This window comes from Dromiciops gliroides, chromosome 2, assembly GCF_019393635.1.
Source record: "Dromiciops gliroides isolate mDroGli1 chromosome 2, mDroGli1.pri, whole genome shotgun sequence".
NCBI classification, from domain to species: Eukaryota; Metazoa; Chordata; class Mammalia; order Microbiotheria; family Microbiotheriidae; genus Dromiciops; species Dromiciops gliroides.
In genome coordinates, this window is record NC_057862.1 from 80,809,536 (window position 1) to 80,834,557 (window position 25,022).

Sequence of the window (25,022 nt, forward strand, 5' to 3'; positions counted from 1 at the left end):
CATTGGAGAACGCTTCTCGGCCCTTGATGATAAGCGTTTGGCCTAAATAAATGTGTCGTCTGGATACTAAACAACGCTCGCCAGCTGCTCGCTGGGCGGGAAGAGGTCTGTGGCCGTCTGCTCTCTGGACCTACATAAAGTCCAACGTCTGGGCGGTCCCCTCGGGCTGATTCACCCCCAAAACGCCCCGCTGCTTCTGCCTACCCTCGACTCTAGTCAGCACATCAAGAATGTTTTCAGCAGTCATGTTTTAGTGTCTAGGAAGGTACGTTTATCCTGCAAAATCCTGAATCATGAGACTAGTTTAGGTGGGGTAACGGACCGTGGGCAGGTTTTGCCTTTTCTTTCAATTAATGTGGCGGTAACAGTAACGCGGTAGATCATTAAAGCAAAGAGAGAGAATCTGGGCTAGTTGTATTCCTAAACATTTCTTGAAATCTGCGAAGCGTTTGAGCTCCGGGGACCTGATGATCATCTAAATTCAGTCCCAATTCACCACTTTCCATGCTTAACCTCACCTGCACAGGCAGGCCAGGCCGGCAGCTAGGCTTTGGAAGAGAAGGAAAGACTCTTGCCCGGTAGTCTGCACTGCTGCGAATGGGGCTGACCATCTTCTGGTGTCTCCTGACCAGGGCATTGAGCTAGTTAGCAGGGGCGTGACCTCGGGGCCCTCTCCCATTCCTCTGTGCTGACCCGCCGGTGACCTATCCAGCCCCGGACCGTGACATCTGAATGAACTCTGCAGAGCTGCAACTTAGCCAAGTTCACCGGCCGTCAGATAACGAGATACGCTGGTTTAAACACTGATAATTGCCACAGGAAACCTTTATCTCTGTGACCATCGAATCCGCCGTGCGACAAGAAAGAATTACATTGCAAAAGAGTGAAAGGGACCATTTAAAACATCTTGGAAAGCGGTCAATAAATTACCAACCGGATAGAAACTTTGATCAAAGTATTCCTCCAACTATCACACTTCGCTGAGGAAGCTTCTACATAATCGGAAAACAAAAACTTGTTCCATTTCCCGGCTAGACTCCTGGGTTACTACACCTCGAAATGGGGGCGGGGGTGGGGGGTGGGAGGACCTGGGAGGAGAAAGCTGTTTGTAGAGTGTTTGTGGTGGTGGTTGGGGGAGGGGGCGACAGACAGGCGCTATTTAAACGGGTTTTCTGCAGGATCGAGATTATTCCTAGGAGTCTGAGGATAAGCAGGATTCCCCCACCACAACTCCCCCACCGCTACCCCGCCGCCCAGCACAAAACAAATCTTAACGTGGAGGGGAAACCTGCCGGAGCTGGCACCGAAGCGCTGCGGGTCTTGGGCTGGCTAGAAAGTCCTTTCCGCCTCAGGGGGAGGGAGGAGGAGGAGAGAAGGGATTACAAAAGCTCCAGTGGAGTTTGGATAGGTCAGTTCGGTCCTTGCCCTAATTAAAGTTAGTCATTGACACTCATACCCACCGCCTACTGCTTTCCCCTCCTTTGGCCACAGAGATTTACCTTAAATGCAAGGTCAGGAGGGCAGGGGCTTCCTTCTGGTTCACTAAAGGGTCAACCTGCCAACAGCACTCAGTTCAGACTTTTAGCCCGACCTTTTCCTGGGTTGACGTCACATTTAAGAACCATATCAGGCCACTGGGTGGATGACAGGTTGCATGTGAGATGCTGTGAAAAAAAGATTGGTATTAAATTAGATAGAGGGTGAGCTGGGCTGTGAACACTCCTTGGGCGACTTTAGAATGATTGTCAGGCCAATAGTCTAATAGCAAGATTGAGCAGAGATATCTGCACATGCAGATGCATGCATATACTCATACACACATATGTATGTGCGTGTATATATGTATGTCTGTACACTAGATTTTTTTTTTAAGATCTCCACTTAAGTTCTTCTCTAATACTGCTATTAGGGGAAGTATCCCCTGGATTCTCAGAGCTCTGGTGGGCCCTACTAAACTGGGAAAGAACTGGACTTTAGGCTTGATGATGTATTCATCTATTGTCCAAGATCAGCCTAGCTAAACTAAGAGAAACTCCTAACCAGGCTGGGTACAAAGTGATGAATTTTTCCATCAAAGTTAACTTGTGCAGACTATTTACTAAGATATGGAGGGGGTTTAATGTAGGATGAGCATTCACAAAGAAGAAATTCTAATTCTCAAGTCTTTGAAAATGAGACAGTGTTTAGGGGGAGAAGTCTGGACTGGAAGTTTCATCAATAGCTCACATATATAAGAGCATAGACTATAAAACTGGAAAAGACCAGCTAGACGATCTCCTTTGGCTTACAGAGAGAATAATAATAATTATACTAATAACACATAGTGATTCAAGGATTTCAAAGTGCTTTACTTAAAACTTTAATTGTATCCCTGAGATGTAGAAGCTATTATTATTGTTGTTGTTGTTATTATTATTATTATTCCCATTTTACACATAAGGAAACCGAGGTAGAAATAGGTCAAGTGGCATGTTCAGGGTCACACACTACTAAGTATCTAAGGCTGGATTTAAACTCAGGTCTTCCTGATTCCAGGTCTAGCCAGGTACCACCTAGTTGACCTCATAGTTGGGTAACTGAGGCTGGGAGGAAGTTGTGTCTTGCTTAAAGTTATAAAGGCAGTAGCGCATTATCTTCTTTGAAGAAGTCCTTCTGAAGCAGGTGCTACTAATATTATCATGATTTCACAAGTTAGGAAATTGAAGTTCAGAACGAATTGGTTTACACAGAGTCTGACACATCTAGGAAGCATCAGATTCAAATCCACATCTTCCTGCCTTAAAGCCAACCACTCTATTCACCTCCTGATAGTCTTTGTTGTGGCAATGTCCTCTATAGATGAACTTCAAATGTAACAAGCAGTCTTAGAGTATGGCCGGGGGGGGGGGGGGGGGCACTGAGAGACTGTGACTTTCTCTAAGTTACACTGCTAGTATGTGTCAGAGCCAGGATTTGAACTCTGGCCTTCCTTACTCCAAGGTCAGTCCTCTATCATTTATGCCCTTCCTGCTGACCCTTACTTTGGAGTGTATTTAATTACTAATGATGTTTTTACATTCTCTTTAATTACTAATAAGGCATTAACATTCTATTTCATTGCTAATAAAGGAAGCAAGGATGCTGCTAAATGCTACTGTCAGGGAAGTCTCTGTTATCTCTTAATTGCTAGGCTCTTCTAGGTCTGGTCCCCCTGACTTGCCTTTAGGAATGAAAACCTCATCCCTAAAATTATTCATATGTGAGATGGAAGGGTCCTCAGAAATCAGCTAGTCCAACCTCCTCGTCCCTTTTTACAGGGGATGAAACTAAAACCCTAAGAAGTGAGAAGACTTGCCCAGGATCACACACAACTTGGTAACAGAACCAGACTTCTAGACCAGCTCCCCTGAATCAGAGGTTGTATAATAATAATAATAATTATTATTATTATTATCACATGCCTGGCACTGTGCTAGGTGCTTTAAAATTATCTAATTTCATCTTCACAAAAACCCTGCAAGGTAGGTGCAGTGATTATCCCAATTTTACAGATAAGGAAACTGAGGCAAACAGGTTAAGTGACTTGCCCAGGGTCATACTGCTAGTAAGTGTCTGGGACTGGATTTGAACCCATGTCCTCCAACCCCACCAACCTATCCATTTCACTACCTAGCTGCCTCATCACTCCAGGAATCTTAAGAAATATATTTCTTAAAGCCCTTTCCAGACTTCAAGGTAAAACCCTTTGGAAAGGTGGATGGTATAGGCCCAAACAAAAGGGAAAATGGCTTTTTATTAGGTGAATGGATTGAGGGTATTATCTAGAAATATAAGAAAAAATATTTCTCATCTATTTAGGAAATATCTTGCCTTTTACCACTTGACCAGGTATGTGACCAGGAAATGTATCCATCTAAAGGTCCTCTTAAGAGATTAGACTGAGATCCATTTCCCCATGGGAAGTATCCTTTTCCATAAAATAGCAGGCACCTAAACCTCCAATTCAATTTGGGGTTTTGACATAATTCTGCATAAGGAACCCCACTGATTCCTCAAAGTGAGTGATTCAGAAAGGAGGGAATAGATACATGTTTGCTAAATGATAGGATGTTAACCCAGACTATATTTTAACATGCTTTCCCTGTGCAAGATTCATATGAATGTTACCTAAAATTGTCTTGGAGCTGAATCACATCATAGGACATAGTGGACTGACAACTTGGACATTTCTTTCTCTAAGCTATAAACTGTTTGGATATTAGGTTAATAAAACTATTTCTGGAAGACTATTGCCTAAACCCCATAGTATAGCATTAGCATTATTAATTTTTTTTTTTGGTGAGGCAATTGGGGTTAAGTGACTTGCCCAGGGTCACACAGCTAGTAAGTGTCACCTAGCTGCCCCATTAGCATTAATTTTTATTTCCTTGACAACTCCTAGGAAAATGTTCTTTTGAGCAAAAGATTACATGGATGCCCTGCCATGATAGATCTGAAATCTCTCTCTAACACTCTCTCTCTCTCTCTCTCTCTCTCTCTCTCTCTCTCTCTCTCTCTCTCTCTCTATCTCTCTCTCTCTCTCTCTCTCTCTCTCTCTCTCACACACACACACACACACACGCACGCACGCACGCACGCACGCACGCACGCACGCACGCACGCGTGCGCGCTCTCTGGAGACTGCCCTGGAGTACACACCATCTTAATGCAGTGCCTGTATTGATGATCTCCAATTTATCTCATATATGTGTTAGTACACAGTTGTTTGCATTTTCTTTCTCCTCCCCCACTGAAGTAGACCATGAGCTCATTGAGAACACAGACTATCTTTTGCCTTTCTTTGTATCTCTGATGCTTAGCACAGTGCCTAATACATAGTAGGCACCAGATACTTGTTGACTTGACTCCAACTCTTTATTATAGAGATATTTAATATTAGAACGGAAAGGTACCTTAGGGATCATCTTATCTAATCCTTCCTCTCACCCCTTTTTGGATATAAGAAAAAATGAGGCCCAGGTAAAGTGACTTGCAGAAGCAAACAGCTACCTGATCAACAAACATATCCCAGGTTTAAGGATAAGGCAAAAATTACCTTTGGTTTGGGCTAGTTTCCAATCCTAGAAATAAAGCCTGACAGACCTATCCTAAAGCCCAATTCCACATCTCCTCTCTGATGAAGCTCCTCAAGGTGTGGTGAAGGAATATCCTATAAACCACAAAGAAGATTCTTAACCTGACCCCTACGCTCCCTTTTCTTGTTGCAATCTCTGTCCCAGAAGGTCGAGGAGAATGTCCCCCCAAAATAGCACCTGTGTTTGATCTTTTAGCCAAAGTCTCTGTGACCTAAAATGCATTGTGCCTTTTTGCACAAATATCCGAAAATAATCCTGATTGCAGATTTTGCAGGAGTGGGGGCAAGTTAGGTTGAATTCAAAATTCTGTAATTTATAGCTTAGAGAGTTGCTTGGGTCACTGAGAAATTGAATGACTTTCCCAGAGTCTCACAGCCAGGATGTGTCGAAAGCAAGCCTTGCCAAAAGCAAGACCTTCCTTATAAACTACCCCCATGCTGTTTCTCAATTAATAGTGGATTAACATTCCACAAATTCTAAAAATATTAAACCAAATCTTAAAGGCTACTTATCTGTCTAATTAACTTCATAATTGTTTTGATGGAGAGAAGAAATCACCTGAATAAGTGGGGGCATTGTTGGCCCACTCTTACTCTCTAAACTAGACAGTAGCTAGCCTCCTGTTCCGTGGAATTAATAGGACTGGGATGGCATTCCAATGGGATGCGACCTGCAGCAGGAATTCTAGCAATGGAACTCTGGCTCCAGCTTACAGACATTCAGCTTTTCCGAGTCTCTATCCAGATGGAAGGTTGTTTTCCATCCCCCCCCCCTTTTTTTTCCTGTTATTATCTTTCTGACTTAGCCTATGGGGAAATATTGCTATAATGTATCTAGCCAGGTAGGCAAGCACTAAGTGACTACAATCTACCATAGCGGGCAGGAATGTTGCCAATCCGGGACTCCTCGCCCACCTTGCTCTTTCGATGTTTCCCCGGAGCATTTCCGGCCTAACCTCATCCCGCTGGGCCCCTCTGGACTCTACGGAAGGGCTTGCCCTTCCCCCACCCCCCGCAGTGGTTCACGCTGAGGTCGGATGTTGGCTTCCTCTACTCGAAACAGGGAGTTACTTGCTCTTTGGATTTCAGGGAGAGACCATCCCTGCTCGACAGCTCTCGCGGAGGCCCGAATCTAGGTGTAGGGAATTCTTCCATTTAGGCCTGGAACCAAACTCAGCGGGGGTGGGGATGGGGGTGGGGGGAATGGGAAGGGGTAGGGGGAATTAAGATGCAGAGAGGGACGATTCCCGGGAGGAGATGGGCTGTCTCCGGTCTTATCCCAGGCGGACTGAGTCGTTTCCTTGGGCCGGGTCCTGCCCCTGCAGACAGGTCAGAAGTTCACAGGCTCCTGGCCGCAGGAGGGCGGGAGTGGGTAGAAAAAGACCTGGAGTCCGTCCACAGGGTGCACGATCGGCACGGTCTGCATGTCTGGAAAGCTGGCTGTGGCCAGCTCCCAGCGCACCGTACGCACCAGCTCCACAGCAAACAGCTTGAGGATGGCTTGGGCGAGCTCCTTGCCGATACAGCTCCTCACCCCGCCGCCGAACGGGATGTAGTGGAAGCGCCCAGCCGCCCGATGCTCTTCCCGAGCCGAGCCGAAGCGCTCCGGGTCGAATCCCTCGGGCGGGCTCTGGTATATGGCCGCGGTCTCGTGAGTGTCGCGGATACTGTACATCACACTCCAGCCTTTGGGGATCTGGTAGCCCTGTAAAGAGGCGAGAGGGCGGAGGGTCAGCGCCCGGGAGAGGGTTGGCGGAGATGCTTGGGGAAGTATCTAGCTGTATAGTGAACCGATGGGGTAGTAGGGTGCGAAAGAGGACTCCTTGGGCCCCACCTAGGAGCGGAGGGAGGGTACACACAGGGCAAGATCGGAACCCTCGACTCTACCTGCCGGTCTGGAATTCAACTTTCTGAGCGGGGGAAAGGGGGAGTCTCCGTCTCAGTTGGAGGCCGCATTGTCAAGGGACTTCACAATTCGTTCTCTCCTTTGCCCTAATCAGGGCATTAAATGGAATCCGATTTGTGAAAATTAAACAATTTTAACCCCACTTTCATTTTTAATATAACCTGTCAGAATGTCATTTGGTGTTTCCTGGTCTCCAAAAATTTTTCATGGAAAACGTCTAAACTGTGGCGTGCATTACTACTTCATATTAACGGAGTACCAGAAATTTTCATTACCATATCATTAATTGGTGCCAGGCGTCCCCAAATGGTGCACTGTGCCCACACACAGCAGTGTGATTACAGGTACCCTGAAGACCAGAGGGACCTGTTTCTTTTTCTTTGGGGGGAGGGGGAGGGTTAGGTGCCACGGAATACACTCAGGCAGCGGAGACTTTAAGCCCTGCCCACAGCCGGACAAATTCAACTAGTCAACTCTTCGTTCGTTATTAACTGTGATTTGGAACATCCTGCACGCTCGGTTGCCATATGGTCACGCATGCTCTAGGTTTGCATTACGAGTGGGTGCGGGTGGTGCCTGGGGTAAAGTGCTTACAATCCAAGCGAGGAGAGGCTCGCAGGCTCCCAGGTAGAGACAGCCCGGGCAGAAAGAAAGCAGGCGCCCCACGACCAGGGCAGACCCGTGGCGGGAGAAGTGTGTGTCGGGGTACGGGACTGGCACCGTCCGCCCGAAAACCCCCGCAGTGTCCGGGGTTGCTAGGCGTGCGTCACTTACGTCCAGCTCGAAGGTCTGCAGCGCGGTGCGGTAGCCACCGGACACTGGCGGCAGGAGGCGCAAGACCTCTTTGATTACGCAGTCCAGGTAGTGAAGGCGGCTTAGCTTCTCCAGGGTGAGGTCAGGATCGCACCCACATTCCGGCCAGCTCGAAGCCTCCAGCTCTGGGGAGGGGCGCTCGCGCTCCGCCAGTCCAGGCTTGGCGTTCGGGCAGCCGTTCCCAGGGCTCCTTTTCTCATGAGACTCCGGGACCACGGGAACGGGAGGAGGCTGCAGGAGGGAGCTGGTCTCTCCTCTCGCTTCTGGTCTGCCCCCGGGGGTCCTCCGTTTCTCTTCCTCACCGCGGAGCTCCCTTGAATGCAGGTCCTTTTCCAGCCTGTTGAGGTCTGGAAAACCCAGGGGAGGCCAGCAGGAACACTGTCTGATCAGTTCGTGAGAAGCCAGCTCCTGCTTGATTTTCTCTATGGAAGCCGGGTATTTCAGGAGGAGGAAGAGAAGGGACGTGCTCGCACTTGCAGTTGTGAAGAAAGCAGCGAAGATCAATTCTATGGCTGACTCCTGCAAGGCAACCAACGAGAAAGCTTTCGTTTCCAGTGAATAGGTGTCCTCTTTTCGGTGGGACCCACGAGTTTCAGGAAGTCAGGTGTCTTGCTGTTTCCTCGATGGGAGCAATTTTTCAACCCAACCAGAAGCCCCTGGGGTCTATATTTTTAAAAACTCCTGTCTATAAAACAGCGTGCTTTGAGACTCACAAAGGACGTTCCTCACAACAAACAGCCCTGTGAGGTAGGTCTTAGTGAAGATCGAAAATTGAACCTCTCTTTCTTCACAACCACAGTCCAATTAATTAGAGGGGGGAAAATCAATTCCTGGGATTTTAGGAATTAGTGGATAACAACGGATTCCCCCATGCTAGGAAGGACTCCCTTCTCATTTTCACCTCTCCGAATGCTTAGCTTTCTTAAAGACTTAACAGTGACACCTTCTAAGCCGAGCCTTTGAAGATCCCCACGTTTGTTTGTGCTCTCTCCCTCCTCAAATTACCTCGTATTTACTTATCAGTGGACTGCTCGTATTTCCCTCACTTCGCCGCCCATAGGGCTAGGACTTTTCTTCTTCTTTATATCCCAATTGAATTGAGATAATATAATAAACGCTTTGAGTTCCTATACCCCTACGAGATCTTAAGGTTAATTTAGCATTATGTCGTCGCCAAACCCAGCCACTAGAGCCCCGTTTAATCTGGGCACAGTGCGCTGATCAGTCTTTGTTGACCCCACTCAGAATTAGGAAGTCTTCCTTTTCCCTGGCTCCCCTCCTCCCAACAGTCAGATACCAATCCCCTTCCCAACTGGGGTCTGGGAAGAGTGCTACAAGGCAGTAGAACTGGGTCCGAATCCCAACTCCTTCTTTTACTCTCCCTGTGTGACGTTGGACAAGTCATTGGGCTTCTAGGCTTCAGGGGTTGGGCTGATGATCTCTAAGAGCCTGTCCAGATCTAAATCTAAATCTATTTCCAGGACGTGAGAGAATGAACACAAAGTCAGGTGGACACAGGCAAGCCTGGTGGGAAAGGGTCTCACAAAGAAGAAAGCAGGCTTTAAAAAAAAGAAAAGAAAGAAAGCCAAAGTCTCCTTGCCTACCAGCTTCTGACTTAAAGCTGGAAGGGACTAATCCCATCTCCTTTTGCAGATGAGGAAAACGACATTTGAATAGTGCTTTCCTTATTAGGAAAAGTTCTCATCCATTTTCTCTTTTGGTCTTCATAGCACGGCTTTTAGGTAGGGGAAGAAAGAACTGTTATCTCTGTTTTACAGATGATGAAAGTGCAAAGTGAAGACACTTGCCTATGGTCATACAAAAGTAGCAACTCAGGAAGACACTCAGCTATCCAGTTGCCTGGCCTCCTAGCTGTTCCTCAAACAAGACACCACTTCTCCCGACTCCATGGTATTCACTGTCTGTCCCCCAATGCCTGCCATTCTCTCCCTTCTCATCTCTGCCTTCTAGCTTTCTCTCGCCTCTTTCAAGTCCCAGCATTCTGCAAAAAGCTTTTTCTGTCTCCTTAATTAATGCTAGCACCTGCCCTCTGTTGACCATTTCCAAATATATCTTGTTTGTACATAAGTGTATGTTCTCCCCCTTCCCCTTCCTCCTTTCCCCACCATTAGACTGGGAGCTCCTTGAGAGCAGGGACTGTCTTGCCTTTCTTTGTATTCCTAGTTCTTATCGAAGTGCTCAGCACATAGTAAATGCTCAATAAATGTTTACTGCTGACTGATAGCAGGTCTTCTGGCAATATTAGCACTCTACCTGACATAAGCCACTTTTGCTTGAACCCATTACAGTCTGTGGCTACCCTTCCCAAGGGCAGCTAGAAGTCACAGTGCATAGAGTGCTGGGCCTGGAGTGAGGAAGACTCATCTTAGTGAGTTCGAATCTGGCCTCGGACACCTATTAGTTTGGAGACCCTGGGCAAGTAACTTACTTAACCCTGTTTGCATCAGTTTCCTCATCTGTAAAAATGAGGTGGAGAAGAAAATGGCAAACCACTCCAGTATCTTTGCCAAGAAAACGCCAACTGAAATGTCTAATCAATAACAAACCTCCTTCCCAGGAGGTTCTCTGGGGAAAGAAAAATGGGAGGAGTTTCCCTTTATCTTCGTGGCTGATTCACTCAGAAGCTTAAGCTGACAACAGGAAATGTCATTAGACAGAATGAATTTAACACTCCAGGGGGAAAAGCCACAGAGATTCATCCTACATGAGCCAATCAAAATTACGGAAGCCTGTGTGGCTCACCAGGCAAAGCCCTCCAGGGCAGTGCAAAGGGCTTGTACGAGGGAGCTTACTTCTAGACTCACTCTTTACCAGACAGTTCCAGCAACACCTATGTCTTCCAACAGAGACTCTGGTTCCTCTCCTGTCCAGACCACAAAATGCACAAAAGAAATGTCTGGGGAACTGCAGGCTTTTAATAGCTCTGCCTAACTACTAAAGGTGATGTGGACACCTGAGGCAATTTAAATTCAACTTAAAAACAGGTTTCAGTTATTTGGAGATTCAGACGGATGTACCCAAGCTCAGGAGATGGTAAACCCCTTAAGGGCAGGGGACTTTGATTTTTTTTTCTTTGTACACTCAGCACCCAGACTAGGTCTTCCAATAGCATAGATACTTAATGAACTGAAATGAATAAGCTGAAAGTCTTTGTCATGAATTAGTCACACAAATGCCTCAGTTCTATACTTCACTTTGCAGGTTGGGAGCCAGGGTGGTACAATGCAGAGAGCTGGCTTTGGAATCAGAAGCTTTAACTTTTATCCTGCCTCTGCTGCTTACTTACTGTGTGACTTTGGGCAAGACACTTAACGTCTCTCTGGGCCTCAGCTTTCTCCTCTGTAAAATTAAGGAGTTGGGACTAGATGACCTCTAAAGGTTTCTGATCTCTGGATTAAATTTAATTCGATCCAAAAAGTATTTGCTGAGCTTTCATGCTTAGGCTTCTGATAGGAACTGTGGGGGATATAAAAGAAACAAAACATTTAATCCTTGCCTAAAAGGAGTTTTCAATCTGGTTTGGAAGTCTCAAAGACACATACACAACAGCTGAGTAATAATGTAAGATATACAATCTAGTGGGGAGGGGCAACAATCAATACAATTACCAAGGAGTTCTGAGGAGGTAGCCATAAATATGTCCACAAAGTGGTAGAATTTGGGAGGGGATAGAAAGAGGGGGAAGGGCAAGGAAACCACATGTGCAAAGGTAGGGAAATAAAAACTTTGCACAAGCTATTCCTGGAAGAGCTGGAGAAGAAGGGTTCCCATTGGTGAACAGTGAGAAATCAAGTCATGACGAATTATGTAGAGAGCCACATGGCATGTACCAGCTATCTAAGAACCACAGGATGTTGCTGCCAGAGGAGATCCTGATCTTAGATGTCATCTCGTTTACCATCCTGATTTCTTCTGGAAAGGAAATCGAGGCTAAAAGAGTGACCTCAGCAGCAAGTATGTGGAAGAATCAGAACTAGAACTTTCTCCAGGGCAGAGATGGTGATCCCAGGCTCACTGATTTAGAGTTAAAAGAACCTCGGAGATTGGAAGTTGAGGGGGTGCCCATCAACTGGAGAATGGCTGGACAAGTTGTGGTATATGAATACAATGGAATACTATTGTGCTGTAAGAAATGATGAGCAGGAAGAGTTCAGAGAAACCTGGAGGGTCTTACGTGAGCTGATGATGAGTGAGATGAGCAGAACCAGAAGAACATTGTACACAGTATCATCAACATTGAGTGTTGACCTACTGTGATGGATTATATTCTTCTCACCAATGCAATGGTACAGAAGAGTTCCAGGGAACTCATGATAGAAGAGGATCTCCAAATCCAAGAAAAAAAAAAAGAAAGAACGAACTGTGGAGTATAGATGCTGATTGAACAATATTATTTCTTTTGTTTTGGGTGCTGTTGGGTTTTTTTTCTATTTTGAGGTTTTGCATCACTGCTCTGATTTTTTCTCTTGTAACAGGATTAATGCAGAAATAGGATTAATGTTATTATGTGTATATATATGTGTGTGTATATATCTATATCTATATGTATATGTATAGAGATATATAGACATAACCTATATCAGATTACCTGCTGTCTAGGGGAGGGGGGAGGGAGGGGAGGGAGGGAGAAAAATCTGAAATTGTAAAGCTTGTATAAACAAAAGTTGAGAACTATCTTTACATGTAATGGAAAAAATAAAATACCTTATACATAAAAAAAAGGACCTTGGAGGTCATTAAACCCAAACCTCTCATTTTATAGTTGAAGAGAAGGTATGAAGGTTACCTGGATAATTAATGGCTCCTCGGATCCCAAAGCCTGGAGCATTCTTCCCCATACTTTGAAATTCCAAACAGAGGAGTTTAGACTGTATCGTACAGGCTTTGAAGATTCTTGAGCTCCAGAAGTGACAGAGTAGACACTAAATCTATGGTTACTTGATTGAAATAAATTGCGTGATTAAAAAAAAAAGTGAATTTGGGGAACACTGCAGCCAGTTGTATTAGAGAAAGGAGAGCCTAGAGTCTGGGAGAGTTAGGCTTTGCAATTATCTAGATGGAAGGGTTTGGCCTAGGACAGTGGCAGTGGGAATGAGAAGAGACGGTTGAGATGGGCACTTCTAGCATGCAAAGCCTGACTAGAGCTTTGTCTACTGGAGGCGTTGCACCTTTGCTGTGGGTAACAGGTGACATCACAAAATAAACATCCCAAAAGGAGTGGAATTTTCTGGCATTAAAATACATGCATTTATATGAAGTATTACTCTTTGCATGTTAAGCCCTAGGTGGGTACCTTCCCTTAGATTATTCTTGGCTAGGATATGGTTATGGAGCTAGATATTCGATATAGGCGATAAAGGGTGAAGGATACAAGATGTTGATGAGTCAATGACTGCTCCAAGATTTCCAACTTCAGAAAATGGAGTTGGTGCACAGGACTGAAGTTCAAAAGGCAGTGTTTCCTCTCCAAATTCTGACCCTAGGTAAGGGTGCATTTCCTAGTCACTTCTGATGACTACCAAAGGTGATACTGGAGGTTGTGTTTTGAAAAAATAAGATGGGAAAGGGACAACATCCACATCCTCTCTTCATTTTGGTCTTAATGATGGCTGCATCACTACAACCTGCTCCAAAGCCTGTGTGGACCCATGAGAAAATAACCTTAAGGCAAAATGTCCAGATTCCTAGATGGGCCTGGAGGCAGAGGCAAAGAAAAAAGATGGTGTAAAGAACACTTAGGAAGCCTACTTGATTTCATTACTCTGTGTGTGTGTGTGTGTGTGTGTGTGTGTGTGTGTGTGTGTGTGCGTGCGTGCGTGCGTGTTTTAACTAAAACATTTCAGGTCTCTGGCTCTTGGCTTCCTCATCTATAAGAAGAGAGGGCCCCTCCCTTCCAGCCATAAAATGCTAATTATGATAAAGGAAAATTAAGAAAGTTTCATAAAAGTTGAGTGAACAGGAATTAGAAGAAAGGGCATTGTCAGGGGGCAACTGGGTGGCGCAGTGGATAAAGCACTGGCCCTGGATTCAAGAGGACCTGAGTTCAAATCTGACCTTAGACACGTTGCTCTTATTAGCTGTGTAACCCTGGACAAGTCTCTTAACCCTCACTGCCCCACCCACCCCCCAAAAAAAGATTGGAAGAAAAAAGGGCATTGTCATCTCTGATTTTGCCCAACAGAGACAAGTTGGCACAGTGCCTAGCATACAGTTGGTGCTTATTTATGACTTGCTGATCTGTTATTAGGCTCTGTGTGCTGCAGTAGACAGATCTATGGATCTGAAGTTAAAAGTTCTGGGCTTGAATCTTGGGATACTCCATTTACTATGAGTGTAACCTTGGAAAAAATCATTCCTGAAATGCAGTTTATAGTTTAACTTGAACTTTGCAGATTTCCTGATATAGCAGCCTTTGCATATCTATTGGTCTAGTGCCCCCTTCGCCAACATGTTTTTTTTAAATGCAAGAATAAATCAAACAATCCTACTACATATCAAAAAGTTTAGCTAAGAAATTTGCATATTTTAGTTCCATAAAAACAAGCAAAATAACTGATTCCAGGTAGACTACAGTTAGACCTCAGTCCATACAGTCATTAAATTTATGTAAAGGGGCAGCTAGATGGCGCAGTGGATAGAGCACTGGCCCTGGAGTCAGGAGTACCTGAGTTCAAATCTGACCTCAGACACTTAATACTTACTAGCTGTGTGACCCTGGGCAAGTCACTTAACCCCAATTGCCTCACTAAAAAAAAAAAAAATTTATGTAAAAAGGGGGCAGCTAGGTGGCGCAGTGGATAGAGCACTGGCCCTGGAGTCAGGAGTACCTGGGTTCAAATCCAGCCTCAGACACTTAACACTTACTAGCTGTGTGACCCTGGGCAAGTCACTTAACCCCAATTGCCTCACTAAAAAAAAACAAACAACAACAACAAAACCAACAAATTTATGTAAAAAAACATTTATTTAAGCACCTTAGCCAGCTACAATGTTAGGCATTGTTAGGTGCTATGAAACACAAAGACAAAAAAAAAATGCCTTCAAGGAGCCTGACATCTTCAGGGAGAATAAAACCAAATAAGTATAATCAAAATCCAACTAACAAGGAGCAGCTAGGTGGCACAGTGGATAGAGCACCAGTCCTGGATTCAGGAGGACTTGGGTTCAAATGCTACCCCAGACACTTGACACTTACTAGCTGTGTGACCCTGGGCAAGTCACTTAGCCCCCACTGCCCCGCAAAAAAACAAAAACAAAATTCTGATGGGTCAAATATAAGGAAAATGGACTCATATGAGGAATTTTTGAAAGTAGATTCATGAAGTGCCTTTGGGTTCATCAGTTAGGAATTAATTGTCAGGAACAGAGTTTACATGCTGTTTGGATTAGTTAACCATCTTCTTTATTCCTGGAAGAACAATACAGTGGGAAAGGCTTGGGACAGGGAGTTAAAAGAACTGAACCGATGTCTTACCTTTGCCACCTAACTTGTATAACCCTGGAAAAGATCAACCTCCCTCTCTAAGTCTTGCCTCTCAGGGCTATGGTGAGGACCAGTAAAACAAATCAAAAGGAGAAAAGAAAAACTACCCTATGTCACATTAAAATCCCTTTGAGGGGCAGCTAGGTGGCGCAGTGGATAGAGCACCGGCCCTGGAGTCAGGAGGACCTGAGTTCAAATCCAGCCTCAGACACTTAACACTTACTGCTGTATGACACGCAAGTCACTTAACAACCCCAATTGCCTCACAAAAAAAAAAAAAAAAAAGCCCTTTGAGCTTTGGTTCCAACCCATCTGACCAGATTTATCTCATGATTCTCCCTGTCACACACACACACACACACACAAACTCACCTACCTGCTTGTCCCCATGTGTGGCATTCCAGGACTCCATCCTGCCTTCAGATGGAGCATCATCAGTAGTCAGGATGCTCTCCCTTCTCACCTCTGATTTTGGGATCTCCTCCTACAGGGCTCTTTCCTGACCATCCCCAGAGCTTAGGAAATCTTTCCACTTTCTGAAATGACTTTGTATTTACTTTTTTTTTTTAAGTGAGGCAATTGGGGTTAAGTGACTTGCCCAGGGTCACACAGCTAGTTAAGTGTTAAGTGTCTGAGGTCGGTTGTATTTACTTTTTATGTATGTTTGTTATCTACTTATCAGAACACCTGTTGTTTTATCCTCCACAGAATGTATGCTCCTTGCAGGCAGGGGCTGTCCCATTTTTGCCCTTGTATCTCCTGGAGTCTAAGCCAGAGATTCACACCTAGTAGGCCCCTTAGGAAATTTGTTGAATTGGACAGAATTGAATTGGGGGGGGGGGGGAATGTTTCACTGGATGATCTTCAAGGTCCTTTCCAGTCTATGATCCTGTGAATGTTGGATACCAGACCAGAAATGGTTATGCCACTTCCTTTTAGAGGCATTGAGGTTTGATACAAAGAAGTTGGGACTTGGAAGAATACATGCAATTGTGTTCCAACCTTGCAACTTAATTAATAGCTGCTACCTTGAGTAAAATCATAGACTGAAATTCACAGCCAGAGGGGACCTGAGAAATCACAGATGCCAAACCCTCCTTTAACATAGTAGGCATATAATCAATACTCAGTTGAACTGAATTCTGACAACCAAATGCATATTTCTGGGCATGTAATATACAGAAGGCAAATTCATGCTTTCTGGGTACTTTATATAAGCAGTTTTCTTATCTGTAAAATGGGAAGAATAAAACTATGCAATAGAACTTACAGTTTTATTATGAAGATCAAATGAAAATATTTGAAAATATTTTATATCCGTAAAGCACTGTACTAATGCTATTGTTGTCCAGGATAGAGGCCTTTTTGCTCACTTGAATCGTTCTCTGTCATCCCTGTGGATTTATCTGAGAAATACAAGCTTTGAGTCTAGGTTCTTTCTTTGTCTCCAAGTTTCAGGCCAGAAAGGCACAAACTATCCTTAAGGAAAGACCCACCCAATCAGATAGGGCTCCTGGGATAGTGGGTGCATGCCCTCAATAAGGACTATTAGGAACGCAGTACCTTCTGGCACACAATGTAGGTATAACCTTGGGAACTTCAGTGTTTGGACAAGACAGTTATGGATTCTTCCCAATTTCCATTGGGTATTTATGTAGTGTTTTCAGTGTGGGGTGCAGCTGAGGTGAAGCCTGTTCTATAATCAATGAGGTTTGTCTCCTAGATTTAAAAAAAAAAAAGTTTAGACTAAAGAGCTCTTTACCCATGCCTACAGATCCTGATGATCTCCCATCCCCCCCTGGAGCTGCCACAGTACCTTCAGTTCCTGCATGGTGACTTCCCAGCCTTGTTCTCTGGCACTGTTGATGATGAAATCCAGAGCATCCTTCTGTCTTCCACGTTCCTCCCTCTGCAATTTCTCCAAAATGGCCTTCTCCATGTGCTCATGTAGCAGGTCTCTGGCTCGTATTCCCTAAGGCAAGGAAGGTATGCAGGGAAGTCCATCCCCCTTTGTCTTAGCAGGGGATCTAACCTACCCCCTCTCTATGCCATCTTGGTCCTGTGGGACCAAGTCTCTGACTTGGGTTAACAGGGGAACTGGTGACCATCCCATCATTTTCTTTCCCAGGGGAAAAGAAATCCCCAGGCTTATTTCTTCCCCAACTCTTTTTTATATTCCTAAATTAGAGGCCCAGGGCCTGCCTCCAACTCCTCAAAACTCAGAGCCCAGTGATCCCCAGGGAAATCTGGGATAAAGAATTGACATTGGGACTTCAAACAATTCCAAGAAAGCAGAATGAAGAGGGAGGTAAATGAGGAGGGGTGAGCCCTGTTAGAAATGTCACAGAGGACCTCTCTTTAATAAAATCTCTTCTGATCCTGTACTTGTCCACATAAGGAGCCCACCTCCAAACTGCACCAATGCTCTAGCCTTTAAAAGAAGAATGGATAAGATGTCATATTAGGTCCTGATATTAACAGAAATCCAGCCACTAAAATGGATCCTAATGTTGAATAGTGGAAGAAGATCCTGACTTTTGTGGAAGAATCATCTAAAATCCTATTGGCTCCTGTGGGTAATAAGGTAGGTGTCCTGCTTTGTGAGAGTGGGGGTCCCCTTCCAGCAGCTTGGGGATAAGGCAATGAAACCCGCAGGAAAGCAGCTGAGAGTAAAGTACATTGCAGAACTTAGGTAAAAGAGAGAGAAGACGATGAAATGTGTGATTATAAAGGATGGCCTGGAAGGGTAACATTGCTAGACTAAGAAGGGGTCCGAATCCCAGCCCTGATGTTGACCAACATGTGACAATAGATATTGCACTTACACTAACCTACACCTGGGTTTCCTCCTCTGTAAAATAGAGCTAAAACACGAATACGACATACTTCAGAAGCTTGTCTCAAAGCCCCAATGAGGTCATCTTTACAAAGTATTTTGCAAACCTTAAAAGACTCTATATAAATGTCCGCTATTATTGGTCTCGTTCCGTCCTAATTAGAAACAAAGCAAGTGACACAGTAGGAGTTATGAGCTTAAGGAGTCATCTCAGAGAAAATCGGTTTAATTTTACTGTGATCTGTATTGTTAGGAGAGAAGATGTTTTTATATCGTGCTTTACTGGCGACCAGCCAACCGAAAGAGCCAGATCTGGGCGTAGGGTGTCCGACCCCTGAGACCCTCTGATCTAGCCTCAGCTCCCCTGCCTCAGCTACCTATGGTCGGAGGTCTTCACAAAAGCTACTAGACGCCTGGGGAATTGCTGCCCTGCTCCTCCCAGAACAAGTGAGACGGGAAGAAATTTCAGGTCTCTGACACTGAGCCTGAGGGGGAAAGGCCAACTACAAATCTTCCGAGGGCAAAGGACCGAGTGCGGGATCAAGCTGTTTAAAGAGATCTAGCCGGAAGGGAGTTTCAGTACCTGGGAATGGATGCCGGGTTCTCTCCTCAGATAATAGGTTTCGTTTTTAGAACAATCGCTAATGTTTATGTGGCATTTGGGCGTTTTCAAAGTGCTTTATTCTTATCGTCTCACTTCACAGACGAAAGGACGGAGACTGAGAGAAATAAAGTGACTTGGGGACCTCGTGGGGTAAGGAGGAGGAAGTTCTGGTTGGGAGTTCTTCAAGGAAAGAATCCAACCGGCTCCAACTTCCCCAAAGGCAGGAGGGGAAAGAGCAGAGAGCTCCCAGGATGGAGCCCGATGAAGAGACTGGAGAGAACATCTACTTCTCTCTCGAACAGTCCTAGTCGTCCCCCAATAACTCAAGCTCGAGCCTTAGCCAGTCCTGGGGGTCTAGCCCCCGCTCAGAGGCTCTCCCCCACTCCCGCCCCGTCTTTGCCATCGCCCGCTGCCGCGGAATCCCTGCCCTGGCCCAAGGAGAGGGGGGCGGCTCAGTACCTTGCGCAGCCCGCTGAAGGGGACGTCCAGAGGCAGGGAAAAGAGGTTTTCCACGAGCTGCTCGAACGTCTTGGCCAGCTCGTTGCATTCGCCTTCCTCCAGGCGCAGCCCCAGCAGTATCCGCACGGCGATGCGGAAGGTCAAAGCCTTAGCGGCCGAGTACACGGACACCGGGCCCGGGACTCCGCACCAAGCCCAAAGTTCCCGGCGCAGCGTGGTCTGGATGCGCGGCATGTAACTTTCCAGCGCCGCCCGGCTAAACACTCGGGCCAGAATCTGTAGCGGAACCGGCAACTCAGCCCGTCAGCGGGCCCCTGGGTTGGGGGCGCCAAAGGAAGCCTTCCCTCCCCACGCCTCCGCCTTAGCCCCAGCGGCCGTCCCTCAGCCTAGCCTCTCACTCTTGGTCTCGCTCCCTCCTAAGTCAGCCAAACTCCTTCGCGCTTGCGCCCAAGTAGCCAATCTCCCCCAATAAGTCCGGCAGGGCCAACTTTAACTAAGATGCCTCCCAGCTCTAAAGATCCGGTCCCCTAGGATTCCACCGCGTTCGCCTCGCCGAATGACCGCCCCTCCCCTCACCTTGCGCCGCTGTCGGTGGGGCTCCCCTACTGCGCCCAGAAGCGTGTGAGAGCCCAACAGGATGCGCGCACTCTGAGGCCATTGGCTGCTCACCAGGCGGTGCTCGCCCAGGAGGATGGTGCGCACGTTCTGGGCGCCGCTCACGCGGATCAATGGCTTGCCCAGCAGGTGCGTTTTGAATACTGTCCCATAGCGCTCCCGACGAGAGCTGTGGAACCTGGAGCCCTATGATTGGGAAGCGATAGGAACAAAGAACATCGGAGCGGCGAGAGGATTGGGGAAGGGCAGGAGCGGGCCCTTGCCTTGGGCTCCAAAATTAGGAGGTTAGCGGCTTCCGAATAGGCCTATGCTGCTCCTACAGCACATACACGAGCCCTACGGGGTGACTCCCATCCCAGGCTGGGAAGAAGAGGTTCCGACATACGATCCTCAGAGCCCTTGTGCTTGGTAAGGGAAATTGCAGCTTTCCTTAGAGAGGCAAGAGAGAGGGAGCCAGGGAGAAAGGTGCACGCAAGACAGTAAAGACCTTCCCTAAATGCCGTGTGAAAGGAAAAAACCACTTACCTGAACTAGCCAGTGCAGCGTCTCTCCAAAAAAGGGCCATCCCATAGAACCCTTGGGAAGAGGCAGAGAGCAGGCCCGGTCTCTGCTCAAAGTCCAGCGCAAGGTCCAGAGGTGTTGCGCCAGGCTGAGCAGCAGCCCAAGGGACAGTAAGACGGTCAGTGCAGCTTCCACCACCGATAGACTGCTCATCCCCAGTGGAAACATTTTCTGTCTCCAGGATTGAGAAGTCAGATGGGACAGACAGGATTCACAGAACCCAGACGACAGTGCGCAAAGGAGCCCCTTGGAGCAGAAGGAAGGGCAGGAGTATTGGTACCCAGGGAACTAAGGAGCCAAAAGAATCTATGCAAAGTATCCTTCCCACATGCGATCTGTCTTGTCTTTAAACGAGCCTGTAGCTTAGGGGACAACCTGTCATTCAAGGACTAGCAGTAGATGAAGACCCACACATCCCACCAATTTTTCATTTTTCCTTTCTTTTCATTAATCAGGTGGTCTAATTGAAAGACTACTTGACATACCCTGCCCTCCTTCGGATACTAGCGATGAAAGTCACTGATGAAAAGATCCCACGACACTCCTTTAGGGAGGAGGACAGGCTATTACCAACCCTGCCCCCCGCCCCCGACACGAGCCAGCCCACTCAACCCCAACCTTGAAAAAAAAAATGGTTGCAGTTATCTGCAGAGTGAAAGCCCAGAAAACACCAAGTGGAATTCACCTGAACTCAAAGCAACAAGGGATAACTGAGAAGAGAAACTCACCGGGCTGCCAGAGATCATAAAGACTGTCCACCAAAATAAACACACACCTCCCAGGCTTTCTTAATGTGTTAACCATACTGCCCGTCTTGATCGCTACTTACTATTCCATCCGCCTTCACAGATGACGTCTTCATGCATATTTAAGGAGCTCGCAAAGTGTAGTGATTGGAGGCAGAGGAACGAGTGTATGCATTGATGGGGGGAAAATACATAGGCGGCTTTTGTGACAGCAGGGGCCCCATAGGCGCCTGGCTGGGTAATCGGGTAGTAAGAACAGCAGATTGGCAGTTTGACTTTCCTGGCGGGGTGGAGCTTTTCTGACTCTGGATCCCTCCAGACATTCGCCCAGTGTCAGTCAAAGGGCAAAGTCAGGCTCTCCCTTAAGAACAGACTCTCAGGCTTCCCTGATCTAACCTCAGGCAAACCCATTCCCAGGCAAAGACGGCTAGCTCCGGCCGACCCGGTGACTTGGAGAGTAATAAGTAAGCTTGTTCTCCTAAGATACTGCACAAAAATCTCAAGTGTCTTAGAATTGGGATCAGGCACTTTCTCTTTTTCTTTTGTTTTGTTTTTTGTTTTTAGAAGAACAGGTGAATGGGTGTTCCTGCCCCTCCCCCCCTTTTGGAGGTAGGAACTCCTGCCCCCGGAGAGCCTGTTCTTGGTGTTCTTTTGATGTTCATCTGCTCTATACTCAGGGGTACTCTTCAGGGTGCTCCCTTGGTAGCTCTGCTGGTATGGCCTCAGGGTACTTCAGCATCAGACAAGGAAAACGACTTCTCCTACATTTGGTTACTTCTGTTCATCCTGTCTGCCCTTAAAGGGGCAGTAGAGACGCCAGTATTTCCTGCCTCCACTCCTGAGGGCTTTTAAGATCCCTAGTTATTCCCACAACCCACCAGGACAGGGATCAGATGGCTTCAAATGTCAGCAGGCTCCAGACCACTGTGACAGGATACATGAAGTGACATAACAGCCCTGAGCCTCATCGCTGAACCAAATCCAGAAGTCCCTTTGTCTCAAATATGGGGCAGGTTTGCTTTGTTGCATTACTAGCTGAGGACTATATGGGGTTGTGTAACTGAATGTGGGGGTAAAAAAAATTGGCAACAGTAAAAGGTTATGTATACCTATTTTATATACCTATATACCTGAGGTCACATAAAAATTTCTCAGGCAAAAAGGGTCACAAGTGCCCCGTCTAGAGAGGCATCTGGGGTATTTATAAGGGGTCAGAGAACCATCTGTGTTTAACTTCAGCCTTGGATTTCTGGGCAGGGGAAACCAGAGAATTTGAATCAGTGTCTTGAGTGGCATCTTTTTCTCTGGCATCTTTTTACTGCTACTTCCTACCTCAGATTGCTATTCTATTGTTTAGAGAGATTTCCCAACATATTAGTTCTTCATCATATAAATTCTTTTCACAGCATACTTTAAGGTAGCAGATAAGTAAGAGAACAAAATCCCATTCCTTTGATAGTAATCCCAACTTGATCCTCACACAACTGCTGGAAAAGGAGCATTATTTTTGGATATCAAAAAGAAAGCATTTCCTGAATTCAACACCAGCTATCAACCTATTTCAGAAAGCAATGAATGGCAATAACAACAAGAGTTTTCAACAACCTGTTCAACAATTTTAATGTTTCATCACAAAAATCAAGAAATTGATTGTACATACACTTTACAAGGTCAAGTATGAATTTCTTATAAGCACAAATCCAGAAAAAATGCAAAGGAGATTATATAACATGATAAGAAATGCAAGAAACATTCTAATTCTTAAAAAATAAGGGTAAGATTTATCTTGGACCATGGATAACAGAGAGAGGAAAATGTACATTCTTTTTATGTTTTCCATAGTTCATTTGGCTTGTACTTTTTCTGTTCCCATAGGGAGAATACATTGCTGAGATCACAGTGGTGACTATTTGATGTGCAAACATATTCCTACCAGCACAGGCTCCAGATTAGATGTTAGTTCTTATCCTTTCTTTTAAATTCTACCAAAAAAACCTAGAGTGAGATCAGCTATAAATAGAATAGTTAGAAAGATTAACCCTGAGGAACAGAAACAAAAATGCATCTTTAGAGAGTCAAAACAATTATTCTTCACATTCAAATACTATTAGTTGAAATCACCCAAATAGAACAGATAGTGTGTATTCTTACTCTGAGTAAGTATCAAGGTTGGTTTCAGGTAGCTTTAAAGATTTCTTTAGTCATCCTTAAAACAGACCAATTAGAAAGTTCTGCCATCTTAGAACATACAGTGATGAAAATACAATGAAAAGTCATAAAATGACAAGGAATACTTTACTATCAGGCATTATCTATTACTGTAGATTAGAAATCAGGCACTGATGAAAAACAGGTTACTCAAATGTAACTAGAGAAAAATACTTGCAAGAAGGGCTATATATTTTGAAAAACATATTTACAACTCATTTGTTTCATGTACAATTTGACTAACCTGATTTTACATTATACAGTCATAACTTTTCCTGATGATGAAAAAGTCGATGTACTCTTTAGCATATATAAAATAGTTTTCAATTATTTAAAAATACATACAAATGATAGTTATTACAGTCTTCTTGGTGAGCTTCATCAATATCCTTTTTCTACTGTACATCTGTAATCAGCAAATCAAAATGTCCAAAGCAGGACCAGTGCTTATAAAGTAGAAGTTTTGGCTAATTGGCACCAATGGGGAAAAGTGCTATAACTTTTATGTATGCTGGGACATACCATTGACTAAACTTCGAAGCTGCCTCACAACTGTCTCTATTAGCTTCTGCTTGTCTCGATCATTCTTCCTGAACTGAGCAAATATATTGTTCTTTTTGTTGGTATCCTTCATCCTAGAAAATATGCAAATTTTTAATGAAAAAAGCAATTAAAGATTATTCTAGTTCAAGTTAAGCATCTCAGAGCTGAGTCAAAATGGCACAAACTAAATATCTTGCTTAACATGCTTTGAATTCTCTCACACTATTCCAACTTTTAGGCTTAAAATATTCATTTAAGAAAACACATGCTCCTTGAAAAAATGTTTTTAATTTTTTGGGCAACCATTCATCATTCACATTAATAATTTAAAATGGGGCAGCTAGGTGGCTCAGTGGATAGAGCACCGGCCCTGGATTCAGGAGTACCTGAGTTCAAATCTGGCCTCAGACACTTAACACTTACTAACTGTGTGACTCTGGGCAAGTCACTTAAACCCAATTGCCTCACTAAAAATTTTTTTTAAAAAATTAATAATTTAAAATATTATAGCTATTATAAAATGTGTAAGCTCACTCATTCAATGCCAAAATAGTTCCATAAAGTATGCTAAAATACATACCCTCTATGGACTCTGCAAATCACATTCACAGCAAGACAAGATGAAAGGAAAAATAACATTAGAAAATTAAAAACCACAAACTTTTGCTTAAGTGGTATGTCTTATATTTTAATTTATTACTGAAGCAAATTTATGTTGAACATGGACCTTTCTATTTATTATTCTCAAATTAAATTAACTGTAGGAGTTTTGAATTATTAGAGGATAAGGTTATTTAAAATTTTAACTCCAAATTGATGATATTTAGGGTGATACCAAATAATGAAATGAAAAAGCAAAAAGACATGTTTATCCTGTCCTAAGGAGAAAATAGTGACTAAAATAGGTATTTTTAATTAAAAAAAAAGCTACGTAGATATTCTTATTTCTTACCATGCATTACAAACTCAGTTATTTCCAACCATCTGTTTTTAGACTTACAAAGAATTTAGTTTAAAAAAAAGGCCCACAGGCACAATAGAATGACAGCATTGATGTAAAATATTCAAATTTCTGTGTCATATTTAACAAATATCTCTACCTTAATTCTGTTTA

General features: G+C 44.8%; 2 protein-coding genes across 8 annotated transcripts in view; both read right to left on the reverse strand.

The window, feature by feature from the left end:
* Positions 1–6,443: 6,443 nt before the first annotated feature.
* On the reverse strand, positions 6,444–20,588 carry LOC122744307 (cytochrome P450 26C1). Its single transcript, XM_043989761.1, has 6 exons — positions 20,376–20,588; positions 19,812–20,036; positions 19,236–19,511; positions 17,153–17,308; positions 7,794–8,351; positions 6,444–6,818 (listed from the first exon to the last, which is right to left on the reverse strand). Exons 1-6 carry the CDS (start codon positions 20,577–20,579, stop codon positions 6,444–6,446), a joined length of 1,794 nt encoding a protein of 597 aa, XP_043845696.1. The 5' UTR covers positions 20,580–20,588.
* Positions 20,589–22,766: 2,178 nt separating this feature from the next.
* Positions 22,767–25,022, reverse strand: part of EXOC6 (exocyst complex component 6) — a 207,577-nt gene continuing 205,321 nt past the window's right edge. For 4 of the 7 annotated variants that reach the window (XM_043986531.1, XM_043986529.1, XM_043986533.1 and 1 more), the window contains 2 exons: positions 24,489–24,500; positions 22,767–24,000 (listed from right to left, as the gene is read on the reverse strand). In XM_043986531.1, the coding sequence (XP_043842466.1) occupies positions 23,868–24,000; positions 24,489–24,500 (145 nt within the window). In that variant the 3' untranslated portion in view covers positions 22,767–23,867. The remainder of the gene's footprint in view (positions 24,001–24,488; positions 24,501–25,022) is intronic. The other 3 variants (XM_043986532.1, XM_043986530.1, XM_043986536.1) reach the window with 2 other exon arrangements.

Excerpts from the sequence above, each read along its gene's own strand:
- LOC122744307 (XM_043989761.1), bottom strand. The coding sequence starts at position 20,579 with ATGTTTCCACTGGGGATGAGCAGTCTATCGGTGGTGGAAGCTGCACTG. Across the intron at positions 17,309-19,235 it reads CCTTCAGCGGGCTGCGCAAG|GGAATACGAGCCAGAGACCT; the intron begins GTACTGAGCCGC and ends TCCTTGCCTTAG. Across the intron at positions 8,352-17,152 it reads TCACCATGCAGGAACTGAAG|GAGTCAGCCATAGAATTGAT; the intron begins GTACTGTGGCAG and ends GTTGCCTTGCAG.